The 13,815-nt window shown below is 38.9% G+C and overlaps 4 protein-coding genes across 4 annotated transcripts; 2 read left to right on the top strand and 2 right to left on the bottom strand.

The window, feature by feature from the left end:
• Positions 1-76: 76 nt before the first annotated feature.
• Positions 77-1,671, bottom strand: LOC120007993 (GDSL esterase/lipase At3g48460-like). Its single transcript, XM_038858494.1, has 2 exons — positions 703-1,671; positions 77-589 (listed from the first exon to the last, which is right to left on the bottom strand). Exons 1-2 carry the CDS (start codon positions 1,669-1,671, stop codon positions 77-79), a joined length of 1,482 nt encoding a protein of 493 aa, XP_038714422.1.
• A 1,161-nt stretch (positions 1,672-2,832) lies between these two features.
• On the top strand, positions 2,833-5,899 carry LOC120008094 (very-long-chain 3-oxoacyl-CoA reductase-like protein At1g24470). The gene is made up of 3 exons (XM_038858608.1): positions 2,833-3,481; positions 4,785-4,854; positions 5,467-5,899. The coding sequence occupies exons 1-3, from the start codon at positions 2,844-2,846 to the stop codon at positions 5,734-5,736; spliced, it is 978 nt and encodes a 325-aa protein (XP_038714536.1). The 5' UTR covers positions 2,833-2,843; the 3' UTR covers positions 5,737-5,899.
• Positions 5,900-6,943: 1,044 nt separating this feature from the next.
• Positions 6,944-7,832, bottom strand: LOC120007123 (photosystem II core complex proteins psbY, chloroplastic-like). The gene has a single exon (XM_038857309.1). It carries the CDS (start codon positions 7,640-7,642, stop codon positions 7,037-7,039), a length of 606 nt encoding a protein of 201 aa, XP_038713237.1. The 5' UTR covers positions 7,643-7,832; the 3' UTR covers positions 6,944-7,036.
• A 694-nt stretch (positions 7,833-8,526) lies between these two features.
• LOC120006867 (ALBINO3-like protein 1, chloroplastic) lies at positions 8,527-13,418 on the top strand. Its single transcript, XM_038856982.1, has 11 exons — positions 8,527-8,984; positions 9,090-9,200; positions 9,382-9,456; positions 9,818-9,878; positions 10,479-10,552; positions 10,693-10,797; positions 11,248-11,355; positions 11,860-11,963; positions 12,108-12,314; positions 12,394-12,769; positions 12,873-13,418. Exons 1-11 carry the CDS (start codon positions 8,637-8,639, stop codon positions 12,954-12,956), a joined length of 1,653 nt encoding a protein of 550 aa, XP_038712910.1. The 5' UTR covers positions 8,527-8,636; the 3' UTR covers positions 12,957-13,418.
• The last annotated feature ends 397 nt before the right edge of the window (positions 13,419-13,815 follow it).

Here is a 13,815-nt window from a genome sequence, read left to right as displayed (position 1 = left end):
TCTAAGAAATATTTATCTGGCTCTCTGAATGCATCCGTTCGGGGCCATATATAGAAGAATATATATCATCTGTCGCCTATATCAGCAACCCTTTTTTGTGCTTGATCAGCTGAAGAAACGGTGGTTGACAGAAACCTGGTTTGTGGAAGAAGAGATCTGAAAGAACTTTATGCATGGCCTCTGTGAGATGCACACCATCCCAGTTAATGAACTGATTAGGGTGCTTGCAGGTTGACGTGCCGACGGATCCACAAAGACGATGCAAGTCAAAGTTGAGTGGTCCACCTCCAGCTCCGCAGCAGGCCTTGAAGGGCTCTTGGAAATTGTACTGCTTGTGGTTTGACAGGACATTTTTGTAGGCACTGCTGTAATCAACATATGAAATGACACAATGAGGGAATAGTTTCCTCAGTATTTCCAACTTCTTCTGGAGGAGCTTGTTGTGAGCTTTTATCAATCCATTGGCAAGGGATGCACATCCCATACCATCGCGGTCGTGGAATTTAGACAGAGCCAACTGCAATGGGCAGCACCCAGCTGGTGGCAGCCCCTGAACCACAAGGTACTTGGCTCCCCTTTCTATCAATGTCTGTCGCAGGAAAAGAGAAATTTTAAATTAGTAATTTTTTACGTTGATACCACTTGTTGGGGAGATACAACACCATAAAAACAAAGAGGATGTTTTTCTGGTTGTCGCATTACCTTTACAAGGTTGAAGACATGGCCAATGTTCATTTCTGTAAGCCATGGAATGGAAATGGAGGAGCCTAATGTGCGAGAATAGTCATTGCCACCCATCTCACCAACCCAGAAGAGAGAGTTGTTCATTGAACCTTTGCAGTCAACATCACTTAATCCCTTACATTCAACCTCCGCGAGGTGCTTAGTAAACCAATCAAGCTGAGTCTTGAAAGTCTCAGGGATCGCCTTCCACATGAGCGCGTGAGCGATCTTGTGAGCAGCAAAGAAATCGCCAGAAAGACCAGTTGATCCAGAAATTGCAAAGTTGACTCCCTTAGAGAAGTTTGCAGATGTGTCTTTGTATGCTGGAGGGGTTGGTAAGCCAAGAGAGTCACAGAGGAAATCAATGACTAATTTTCCATTGCAGAGCCGTGAACCGGGCAAATTCTTCCCCCCGTTAGGATCAGCAAGTGAAGCAAACTTTGAAATCAAATCAGTAACAAAGGACTTGAGACCTCCCAGCAACTTAGCATTTCCCGTATCAGTATACGAGTCTCCAAATGCATATACCTTCTTGAAAGTTCCTTGGTAACTGATTGAAGAATCCAAAGCATCGCCTGACGGGGAAGCTTGTGGTGTCGAAGGTTGTGAATTTATAGTATGTTTTGGTATTGAAGGTTGAGGAATATCATGTGTTGTCTGTTGTGGATTTGTAGTCTGTTGTGGTATTGAAGGTTGAGGAATATCATGTTTTGTAGGTTGTGGATTTGTAGTATGTTGTGGTATTGAAGGTTGAGGAATATCATGTGTCTGTGCATTTGAACGTTCAGGAAGATTTGGGATAGGTTCTACTATGGAAGTTTGCGGATTTGGGGTGGGTTGTGGCATAGGAGGGGGTTGTAATTTCAAGTGAGCAGAAGAGAATGATGAGGAGAGGAAGAGGACCAAGAATGCTACTTGAAGGCCATTGATGAAGTGCTTAGAATTCATATTTTCTATGGGTTTTCAAAGAGAAGGATTGCTGATTTGTTTTTGTTGTGTAAGACCCGGAAATTCATTCAGTATTTATACTTGTGTTTTGGGTCTATTTTGAGATTATTTTTCATGTATGAACCTCCTTGGTTGTAGGAGAGCAGAGGTGGACATTCATCTATGCAGTTTACTTGGATAGGACTAATGTCCAAAACCTGAGGATTTGAAGTCAGATGTTGTAATAGCCTTGATTATGCTCCATTGACCTATTTATGGATGGTTTTGGGCACTACTCCTTCCTTCATTATAGGCTGCAATGTTCCAATTTGATTCAACTACTCCTTTCAAGTTGCTCAAATGGGCAAGCTAACCCTCAAAACATTTGAGGGGTTTTTTTACAGAACAAAATCGTGCGGGCCTGAGGCCCAACACATGCAATACCTCAGGTAGATTTGGCCAAATATCTCTCTTATATTCTTCTTCTTCCCCGTACTTATTCTTCTTCTCCCTACTTTTTTATTCTCATATCTCTCAAATTCTTCAATGTATAACATGGCATCGAAGCCATTCAATCTTCAACCCATTTGGGTCGCCTGTTGGGCCCTATAAATAGTTCACCCACACGGTGAGAGGCACAATCGTAACATATACAGTCCATTTGTTGGGCTTTAAATTCACCAAACCCACAACTGCGAATGGGTGTTATGACTACAAAAGTTCCACGTCGCTTGGTGAAAGTCAAATGATCTGGTTTATAAATTTGGCCCAACATCATAACACTTGAGACGCCATAAAAGCGCACAAAATCTCAACGACATTCTTAATAAAACCTAGGGACAATACCTCAAGTTGTTGAAATGGGCCTAACTAACCCTCAAAACTCTCGAGGCGCATTTGAAATGACAAAGTCTTGCGGGTCTTAACAGACAATATCTCAAGCGGATTGAGTCATACCTCTCTCATTTTCTTTTTCTTCTCCCTACTTTGTTCTTCTCATCTCTTTCAAGTTCTTCAATATTTACATAATTGGATGGACAATCTTCTCATTAATTTAATGTGATGAGTAAAAATTTCCCAAAAGTAGTCATCCCCCAACCAACTATCACAACATTTAAGATTTCAACTTACTTTAAAACCCCATAATGGATTCCAACACTAACGTAGAGAGCACAACAAGAAACCAAAAGAAAATGCAATCCACATGCACCCACCACCTCTCAACACAACCTTCATGGCTTCTTCTTCTTCTTCCTTCATGCCTTGGTCTCCTCTTCCTCCTCAAACAAACCTTCTACCTCCTCCAATGGCTCTACGCAACCTTCTTCAGATCCCACAAAGACCTCACGAGCTACGGCCCATGGGCCCTGGTCACCGGACCCACAGACGGCATAGGCAAGGCCTTTGCACACCAACTAGCCCTCCATGGCCTAAACTTGGTCCTAGTCAGTAGAGACCCCATCAAGCTCAATGCAGTCTCAAGTGATATCCAATCAAGTTTCCCAAACATCAAAACCAAGATTGTTGTGTTTGATTTTGCAAGTAATGAAGGTTTTGGAGTTATTGAGGAGGTTGTGAAGGGGGTTGATGTGGGTGTTTTGATTAATAATGTTGGGATTACGTACCCGAAAGCGAATTACTTTGATGAATTGGAGGAGAAGGTGTGGAAGGAGATTGTTAGGGTTAATTTGGAAGGGATGACTGGTGTTATTAGAGCTGTTTTGCCAGGGATGATCAAGAGAAACAGAGGTGCCATTGTTAGTATTGGCTCTGGTGCTGCCATTGTTGTTCCTTCACATCCTCTCTTCACCATCTATGCTGCCACAAAAGCGTAAGTGCATATTAATTAATCGATTAAAATAGATATTCCAACAGTTGGTATCACAATTATCCCAGCTACTGAGTTGTACGCACATAATTTTATGTGCATTATGTGGGACATGTGGAACTCACGAATTCACTTGAAACACGTGTGTCCAATCCAATAGCTCTGATGACTGGGATACCAACTTCTCAAATCGTTATCATTTTTTGTTAATTAATTGTGTCTTAAGTTTTCCATATATATGTGTGTGTCACATGTTTATTTGTTATGTGCAATTTAATTTTGTTTATTTAAATTTAATATGCATAGATGCTAGATTAGTCTATTTAATTTTGTTTATTTGAATTTGTGCAATTGAATAATATATGATTAGAAAGTGAAAATTAAGAAGAATTAATTTTTGTTGAATATTCATTAGCTTTTATATTTTTCTTAATTATATACTAATATAATTATGTATGTATAGGTAACCCATGCTACATTGATTGTAGTATTTACTATGTATCCCAATATAGAAAGAAAAAATAATAGGTAACCTACATTAAATATTTGTTACTCCAAATGCCATGAAACATAAGGTCCCCCGTAAAAGCTAGATCCATCCATTTTTCATGCTTTTTCATGGGTTGGGGTGGCCTCTAGTGTACTCCAAGTTGGTGAACTCTTTAAATGGTCTTCCTTCTTCTTCTTCTTCTTTTTTTTTCTTCCTTTGACAAACAATTGTTCAAGATAGAGTTCATGTGGAGGACAATATATATATATACAAGAGGGCTTCTCCTATACGGACGGGTCGCATCTCAGCCGTTGGATTTGACCAATAACTAAGATGAAAGTTAAAAAAAATAAAGAAGTCATTGTCGGCATCCTCGACACCAAAGATCGTCCGACTACTGTTTCGGACTGTTGACTTACAGAAACGAAGCTCTCGACTGTCACAAATATTTTCCGACCAAACACGGCCTGAATCACAATGAAAATTAGACAGAAACTGAGCTTCAAGCCACGACACCGCCATCTTTTCTTGTTTTTGATTCGACCAACTTCGACATCCTCTCCAACCAATCACAATACCATTCAACTCTTCTCGATGAAACGCACCTTCCTCAACTAGTTTTTGATTTTGAAATAGTCGTTGAAATTCGATGACTCATGTACAACTCGAACGGGGTCGTCGGGTCTGACAGTTGAGATAAGAAACCCATAAATTTCAAAATTTAGGGGCTTCCATATCGGATAATTTTCTATATATATAATATAATATAACTATTAAATGCATTAACAAGTATCAATTGGGTTGACTTTGGTGCAGTTACATTGATCAACTATCAAGGAGTCTGTACATGGAGTACAAGCATTATGGGATTGATGTGCAGTGTCAGGTACTATAATTTTTATTATTAATTTTATACTACCTAGATGATAATAAAATAACAAAATATAATATTCAGTCCCTCAATTAGCTCTAGTTTCACTTTTGTTCTTAAACTTTTTTTCTCTTAATTTCATCCTTCAAATATTGAAAGGTATCTATTTCATCCTTCAAATAGAAGAGTAGATGGAAAAATCAAACGTGACATCTATTTGACATAGTGGAGTAATCTTATTTGACAAACTTTGACAAATGGGAACGATATTATTCATAAACTATTAATGTCTAGCACTTTTAGTGCTTAAACTATAGAATAAAATAGTTTGGGGATTTTGAAGAGTTAGGTATTTTGGAGATTTTGTGAGATGACAGTTATAAAATTTAAGCCAAGTGGGATGACAGGTGTAAAAATTACGCTAACTGGGATGTCAAGTATGATTTTTCTGATGCGAAAATCATTTGAGGGACGAACGAGGTACCTTTGAATAGTTGAGTGACGATTTTAAGAGTAAAAAAAGTTTAAGGAAAAAAATGAAATTAAAGGTATAATTAAGGGACCAAATGTATATTTTAACCTAATAAAATGTGTAGCTGCTCTTTCATGAAAGTAATTGCTTTTCAGGTACCACTATACGTGGCAACAAAGATGGCATCCAACGTGGCATTCATTGAGGGCCCGTCTTTGTTTGTGCCAAGCCCAGAAGAGTACGCAAGGGCCGCAATGTCTCGAGTGGGCTACGAACCACGGTGCATTCCTTACTGGGCTCATGCGGTCCAGTCTTTCTTGGCCCAATTAGTTCCTGAGCCCATTCTAGATGGTTGGCGTCTCTCCATTGGTATCCGCAGGAGGGGCAGCGATAAGCTTGGCCCACTGGATTTACATGTCAAGTAGGCTCGTGTAGCTAGGCCCATGGGCTTTAGCCCAATAGCTTATTACCAAAACTCTATTTGTGTTATCGATCATGCGATAAAATTAATTTTTAAATATAATTTCTATTTGTTTGGGAGAACCATGAGTAGCTCAGATGATACTCATGTGTGTGATCATAAAGGTCTCGAGTTTGAGTCTCCCCCTGTGTATTCAATTTTCAATCCCAATGAATTTGATTTTTGTTTCAAATAAAGATATATCTTTGGATTCGTCATTCTAAATACTACACATTTATCCCCATTCCCTGTATTCAATTTTCAATCCCGATGAATTTGATTTTTGTTTCAAATAAATATATATCATTGAATTCATCATTCTAAATACTACACATTTATCGTTTTTCCAAAAAAAGGAGGACTAAAATGGTGCACCGATTGTGGGACTAGTGCTACACCATGATATGATATGGTTGTAGGGATCGGGGGCATAGCCTCACGGTATGGTACAGTTGATGTGAGTTGGTATTTTTATTATAGGGGTATAATTGTATTTTGAGAACCCGGGTAGATTGCTATAAAAAGTAGAAACCCTAACGCAATTGTACACCACTGTAATTCTCATATTGAAAACAACTGTAAACTCCGTGGACGTAAACACTCTTGCCAAACCACGTAATTCCTTCGTGTTTTTCTTATTGTCTTCCATCTGTTTCGATTGCAGTGTTAATATTACTCTATTATCTACGTGTTTGTGAGAACCTGTTTTACAGCATTAAAATAATAACAAATTCCGACTCTGTTCTTTGGAATTTATCATACCCGATGTTTACTAAATGGCGATTTCATGAATACTTCAGTAGGATCCAATCCATCTCTGCGTAGTATATTTACCACGGGCCGCCAAAACTTGTTTTTCGTGGGCTATCACCATTGTTACTTAAGTCCAAAAACGTGTCTTCAAAATATCAGTGGCATAACGAACATACTAAGCTCACAAAAGACACTATCTTCTTTGGGCTCCAGGCCTCTAGTTCACCGTGGATACATCAATTTTACTCTCAAAGTTGAGAACTGGCATGGAACTCCTCAAAAGAGGAAGTCACACTAGATGGACTGGTGAAACTTACTTAATATCCCTAGCTGCCCTACTGGTCTCTTGTTTAATGGTTTATGCCAGATCAATGTGGGATTTTATTCTTCAGAATAGATACAACAACATAGACCAAAAAAGAGCGAAAGAGAGTAGAAACTTCATTATCATAAAGGGTGATTTTGTTCAATTACAAAGTAACTTAATTTGTACTATCACAACCAAACCCAAATCACTCAGACCTCATCCTGTTGATCTGGTTCAAAGCAGGTTGTAGAATGTTATACAGAACCCACAGAATCGCAGGTGCAACAACAAACAGCAGCAGCTGACCTCTGTTGTCACTGGTGGCAGCAACATCAGCAATCATAGCAATCTCACTAGCAGATGCATCTGGTGTCCCCATCAGACCAACCAAACCACCAAGTCCAAGCCCAATTATAAGCCCCTTTGTGGTTCTCATGCGGTTGATCTGGTTCAGTGCTGGTTGCAGAATGTTGAACAGGACCCACGCAATTGCGGGAATAATTGGGAGCAACAGAGCAATCCCACGGTTGTCTCCTTCGGCAATCTCAGCGATTTGTTGGGCTGCAAAGGCCGCATCACATGAGCTCAAGCTGGAAAATATTGCTCCAGCAATTGCAGCTCCAGCGAGGGAAGATGATGATTGGAGCTGATCAGTTGGTTTTGAGATGGTTAGACCTTTTGGGATGTTTTGAAGGGAGAGAAGGGAAGTGGGTTTTGAAAATATCTTGGTGGGGTTGCTGTTTTTGGAAGAGCAAATCGTCGAACACTTTGCGTGCAGGATTGCCATTGTTGTAGCCATAGTTGCTGCCATTGATGATTTTTAGTTTATTTTTTCTTCTGCTGGGGGTTCAGGATCTGTTGTGCTAGAAGGAATTGGAGAGTGGATTAAAGACAACTCAGGAAATATTTGGTCCAATGGAAATTTGTTCACTGGATTCTTCTCTTATCCAGAGAGTGGAAGTGGTGAGATATGAACCTCAAATTCCATACCCCACTTGGAGTCTCTCTTATCACTTGCTTTTTTAACTTGACACCATGGTTAGCCATCACACATTTGTGATTCCTCTCATGGACTAATTCCAATTAAGCCGGAATATCCCTCTCCATATGACATAGTTAACATCACTTCTTTTTGGAACATGAAACTCACCCAGATGCTCATCGAATATCTGGTTGGTAAATTTTGGGTTACATGAGATATCTTGCAATTTTCATGGATTAGTTGAGACTTGAGTAAGAGGTTCATCTCGTAAATTGTGATAATGAAAACACTCATGAGACTTAAACTCAGGACCTCCCACTTACATTAAGAGTTAGGCATTCGAGTTCACTATCTCAGTCAACAAAATGTTATCACATACTTAATATCACATAGACATTTCTTTCAATTTTTTTCTACTCAAAGGCATAGTCTACAAAAAGATTCATTGCATACTGTAATGCCAAATCAAAGCACCTTTTTCACTGCCTGTAAAACTGTAAAAGCTTCTACAAGTGTATACCTAAAAAATGGGCTTTTTTGTGGGCTAGCTGAACAGAGTCCAAAAGAACTTAGTCCAAGCCCAATTATTTTTCTGGGCCTCATTTGATCCTAATGTCTCTGCTTCTTTCTTCTTTGACTTGCAAAATACCAACCCTGACATAAGAAAGAAAGCAAGATATTTTAATTTATTTATTAAAATGAGTTCCACTTCTTCCTCCTCCTCCTCATCTATCACAGCCCTTCGACATCAGTAATTCCCAGAACTCGGGAAGCAACTCTTCGGCTCCTGAAAATTATTGGGTTTTCAATTAACTGAACAAAAATGTTCACTTTTCTATCATTACAACCGAACCTCGTACTCTCCCCTTCACCGAACCGGACAGGAACCTCGTACCCTCTCCTTCACCGGACCCAGTTTTCTGGATTCTCCGACCACAGGCCGTCTCTTCGTGGGTCGCTCCATGTGACGCGTTCTGGGTTCATGCCGGGTATGCTACCCGACCCGGATGGAGCTGAGGTTGTGATTAAGGAGTTGTTTGGTAGAGCTGAGAGCATCCTTTATACGATTGCTGATGCAGCTGTTTCTACGACGGATACGGTTAATGCTACCTCCAAACAGAATACTGATTGGTTCTCTGGTATTACCAATTACATGGAGAGTGTTCTGAAGGTGCTTGTTTTATTGTGACTATGAAATTTATTTTTTGTCGTCGTTTTGTGGAGTTGTACAAGTTGAGTTATTGATTGGATTTTCTGGTTCTGTGTCCAATTTCAGGTGTTAAAGGGTGGGCTTTCTACCTTACATGTCCCGTATGCTTATGGGTTTGCTATAATTCTGCTCACTGTTCTAGTAAAGGCTGCCACATTTCCTTTGACCAAGAAACAGGTCCTTTTTTTTTCAACGTTTATTCGTTAATTTTGATTTCTTGCTTCGTAAATGCTTTTGGGTGTGTGTTTTGAATGTTGGAATATTGACTTAATCAGTTTTCTGGGTTGGAATATTCCATTGGGAACACTATTGGAGTTAATGTTGTAGTGTTAGTGATATGGGATTTAAACCTGCACAGGTAGAATCTGCAATGGCTATGCGGTCCTTTCAGCCTCAAGTGAAGGCTATCCAGCAACGGTATGCTGGAGATCAGGTGAAATTTCTATTTCTATCAGTTTTTATGTGTTATAACTCCAGTTGCCAAATAGGTTGTACAGAATATTGAATGCAGAAATAGGTATAATTTGATTTAGTTTCTTTGGAATAGTGATTAGGTTAATCTTGCTGTAAAAAGGATATTAGCACGGATACTGGTTTCTTTAATTGTTTTTGCAAAATGTGAAATATACCTTTCTCTTTTGAATGTGTACAGAATAAATGGAATTAATAAGGGCACCATGGGGGTGCCATCCAGTTACAATATCTTCTACATGTAGTAGACTAAGGCACTAAGCTCACTCACAACAAATTCTGTCCTATAAATGAACTGATGTTAATGATGTTATTTCCTGCAGGAGAAAATTCAACTTGAAACTGCTCGATTGTATAAACTAGCTGGCATAAATCCCTTTGCTGGTATATATTTTCCAACTGACTTTTGTTTACTGGTCTTCTGCTACTTATTATGTATTAGTCATTGAAATTTTTAGATTCTAGATTAAGTTTTTTGTAGGTTCATTTGTGGTTTTCTTTCTTCCTCATTGCGAATCGTTAACAACTAGTTTGCATTTATGTGTTTACACGTGAAGATTTTCATTGAAAATGTCAACCCTTTTTAAAGGACTTTTGCCTATACTTTTCCTTCAATGCCCCGACCCCTGTCCACCGTTTTTTTTTTGTTATTCAATTAAATTGAGAATATTTCCATGAGAGGCTCAAAAAAAGAGTTTTGGTATTTGTACCTGGCTTGAGTACAATGGGATGGAGTTTGGACTTATGATAATCTGAAAGTACTTAGTGAGCCATTTGGGATCTTTGTGGTTCTTATGGCACCAGCTATGATGCCTTTTTCACTCGTATGATAATTTTTGGCTGTAGTTCTACCTTGTCATGGTCCTCATGGATTTAGTTCCCATAGTTTTTCTCTTTGTTTTATTCTCCATCTCATGTGGCTCTTTTCTTCATTTCAGTTGATAAAATAATATTACTTTTACATCATTAGTTTGTTTCTAACAGGATGCCTGCCTACACTTGCCACAATACCTGTATGGATTGGTCTATATAGAGCCCTATCAAATGTAGCTGATGAGGTAGTGTGCTCCCTTTTCTCTTGTTCTTTACTTCAGTTTGTTATTAACAACTTATTCACATTGTCTCATTTAATTTCCCTTTTGTTTTATTTATTTGAGTAATTATCTCACATTGTAATTGTATGCCTTTGACTACTTAGGGGCTTCTCACAGAAGGCTTTTTTTGGATACCCTCCCTGGCTGGTCCAACCACAATTGCTTCACGTCAAAGTGGCAGTGGCATTTCTTGGCTTTTCCCATTTGTTGTACGTGGCTTATTTAAAAATTGAATTTGTTCCCTTGTTCCTCTGACCCTTTTGAGTGCCTTAATGTGAATTCCAAACTCCCCTATTTGTGTCAAAACTAAAGTCAGATACTGTAAAAGCTATAGATCTTTATCTGAAATCTTGTTGTTTGCGTCAGGACTGCATGAGAAGTTTTTGCTATTGAAGTCACACAAAATGATTTGTACTTTGCTATTCTCTATCTTTGCGTGTGTGTTCTAAATTTCCAATGGGAAGTAAACTCTGTATGAAATGCATTGGTGGAGGGTAGGGTATAGTTGTTTTTGCCTAAGATATCAATTTTGTTGCATTATGGAGACTATATTCATCTTTCACATTGTCTAATATTAATTCTTTGATTCTTTTTTTCCCAAGTTTGGTTGCTATTTATCTTGAATATAGGAACTCTGGGTTACTCGAATTTTTATGCAGGATGGTCATCCACCACTCGGATGGTCTGATACTTCGGCATACCTAGTCTTGCCAGTGCTGCTGGTTGCCGCACAATACATCTCTGTCCAAATCATGCAATCATCTCAGGTCAGTCGTGTCAAGGCATAGATTTCCGTTCAACACTGTTCCAGAGAGTTTTGGAGTCCATCTGAGTAATAGATAATATAAAGAAAAAAAGGTGAAATGTTATTGAACAGTCGAGCTGTGTCAATAACAAGACCACTCATGCATCATAGACATGTCAAATTTTAATCCTAATAGGACTTCAAAAATATTTTAATTGGCACCAGGAAACTTTACTAACCTTATTAGACACGGACTTCGTTCAACTACCAAAATTCAGTTCTGCCATTGGGTTGATTGCACATTTTTTGGTTGTTAGTTTTGGTTGATATTTTGAGTTCTCCACCTTTGTAATGTTAAAAAAAATTGTTGCTGGTTCTTTTTTTTTTACATTAGGCCCATAGGGCAAATGGACCCAAATCCCCACCCCTACATGGGATTGAACCCAGGACCAACGTCTTGGTGGGGGTAGCCTTACCACTGGTACTTGTTTTCTATACATAATTTAACATATTGTGCTACTTTCAGAGTAATGATCCAAGCATGAAAAATTCTCAAGCATTAACGAAGATCCTTCCTTTGATGATTGGTTATTTTGCTCTTTCAGTTCCCTCTGGTCTAAGCCTCTATTGGTGAGCATATGTAACACCTTTTTTCCCCTTATTTTCTGAGAATTTTACCTTCCGGTTTGGGACTTTTTCAGAATATTTCTTTGTTTCCAATTTTCATTTTCATTATGCTTATATCTTCTTCATTTTACCTTGATGTTTTTGCAGGCTCACAAATAACATACTGAGCACTGCACAACAAGTATGGCTTCAGAAATTAGGGGGCGCAAAGAATCCTGTGAAGCAGTTAAGTACTGATATCATTGAGCAAGAACAACAGCAGCTTCAGGAGTCTCCGCCTGAATTAAACTCAACCAAAAGTATTGCGGGACAAGTAGAGAAGCTGACTTCCGAAGGGCCTCGTCCTGGTGAAAGGTTAGGAGTTTTCACTATGTAATTTGTTTATTGAAAAAGCCATAGTCATTTATAGTCCAATTCTGTTGATATCTCTCAGATTTAAACAGCTAAAGGAGCAAGAGGCAAGGAGAAGAAAACAAAGAGAGGAAGAGAAGAAACGAGCTGAAGAGGGAGCTAAACCAAGGCAAACAGCAGATGAGGTGCAAGAGAGAGAAGTCAATTTACTTGGCAGGGAAAATGGGGCTGGCGCGGTAGGATGTACCATTGTTGAAGAAAAGGGTGAAAATTTCCATTCTTTGTCCTCCACCCGAGATTCCTCCAACGTTGGACCTATGAATGGTGATTTATCTCGTCAGGACTTGAACGAAGGTCAGACAAAAACTTCCATGTTGGGGATGGAAAACAGTGATATTGCTGCTAATCATGAGTTCAATAGGACAGATCAGCCTCAGTCTCATGACAATGCAGCAAAGGTATATTCGATATATGCTTTGAAGCTTAAGTAAACATTTGCATCATTTGTTCATACAAACTATCTGCAGTATTACTAATTTAGACTAGTCATATTCACATCAGGAAGCAGTTGAAGTACACATCAGTGTTACCTCTTCAGAAAACATGCGTTCAGAAGAAGATACACAGCAAGTTGGAAGTGAGTGATCCATGGAAGAGAATTATAGTAATATGACCACAATTTGAGAGGCTAAGTTGACTGCTTGATTCTGTAAGCATCCCGGCAAAGGTTCATAAGGGTTATCAAGGATTGCCAATTTGATTGAACCGAACTTCATCTCGTGAACCGAGACATCTCTATGACTCTATGGTTCTAGTTACCCAGTATTTGCCATGGCACAAATACTGGAGTCAATAGCGATACTGTGAAAGTAGTCCGATTCATTGCTGGTTGTCTTCTGTCTGTATCTCAATCTTCTCAATGCTCTGTCTAACATGTAAAACAGATAATAAAGCCGTTTCTTCGCAAGAATAACTTGTTTCCATTGTTGTTAAGGCAGCTACAAATTATTATGGTTAAAAGGTGGTGAAAGCTTCTTGGTCCTAGTTACAGATTTCTGTACATTTTCAGTTACATTGAGACCTGCATTTGGCGTTTTGATCTTGCAATTTTAAACTTATTTTTCAAGTTCTATTAGCATTCACAGGCTTGTAAACCTGTAAAGTGTGAGAAATATATATGCTGCATGTATTGCAATTGCAGGCTTGTTCAAGCACACTAAAACTGTAGGAAATGAATAAAAGAATAACCTGAAAGGGTTTAAATGCCTTGGCGTGTAGGTAAAAGCTCATTCCTCCATGTGTTTACGGGGTAGGTTTACACGGGTTAAGGGCTCCTACAAGAGAAATCACTACAATTTTTAATCATACATGTTCAGTATATTTATCAATGTGGAGTTCACACAATTTTTTGAATTTGGTAAATAGACTGGACGTCTGTCAGTCTGTCTGTGATAACCATTGCAAGTGCGTTCTAGTGTAATGGAACCACCCACATGAACACCTC

The sequence above is a fragment of the Tripterygium wilfordii genome, chromosome 10 (genome assembly GCF_013401445.1).
Source record: "Tripterygium wilfordii isolate XIE 37 chromosome 10, ASM1340144v1, whole genome shotgun sequence".
NCBI classification, from domain to species: Eukaryota; Viridiplantae; Streptophyta; class Magnoliopsida; order Celastrales; family Celastraceae; genus Tripterygium; species Tripterygium wilfordii.
The sequence above is the reverse complement of the archived record's forward strand: the minus strand, read 5'-3'. Positions and strand labels throughout refer to the sequence as shown.

What these genes read in the sequence shown, in the direction of transcription:
- LOC120007993 (XM_038858494.1), bottom strand. Translation starts at nt 1,671, where the DNA reads ATGAATTCTAAGCACTTCATCAATGGCCTTCAAGTAGCATTCTTGGTC. An exon ending in ATGTCTTCAACCTTGTAAAG is followed by an intron (nt 590 to 702) that starts GTAATGCGACAA and finishes TTCCTGCGACAG; the next exon opens with ACATTGATAGAAAGGGGAGC.
- LOC120008094 (XM_038858608.1), top strand. Translation starts at nt 2,844, where the DNA reads ATGCAATCCACATGCACCCACCACCTCTCAACACAACCTTCATGGCTT. An exon ending in ATCTATGCTGCCACAAAAGC is followed by an intron (nt 3,482 to 4,784) that starts GTAAGTGCATAT and finishes ACTTTGGTGCAG; the next exon opens with TTACATTGATCAACTATCAA. An exon ending in GGATTGATGTGCAGTGTCAG is followed by an intron (nt 4,855 to 5,466) that starts GTACTATAATTT and finishes ATTGCTTTTCAG; the next exon opens with GTACCACTATACGTGGCAAC.
- LOC120007123 (XM_038857309.1), bottom strand. Translation starts at nt 7,642, where the DNA reads ATGGCAGCAACTATGGCTACAACAATGGCAATCCTGCACGCAAAGTGT.
- LOC120006867 (XM_038856982.1), top strand. Translation starts at nt 8,637, where the DNA reads ATGTTCACTTTTCTATCATTACAACCGAACCTCGTACTCTCCCCTTCA. An exon ending in AACGGTATGCTGGAGATCAG is followed by an intron (nt 9,457 to 9,817) that starts GTGAAATTTCTA and finishes TATTTCCTGCAG; the next exon opens with GAGAAAATTCAACTTGAAAC. An exon ending in CTTGGCTTTTCCCATTTGTT is followed by an intron (nt 10,798 to 11,247) that starts GTACGTGGCTTA and finishes ATTTTTATGCAG; the next exon opens with GATGGTCATCCACCACTCGG.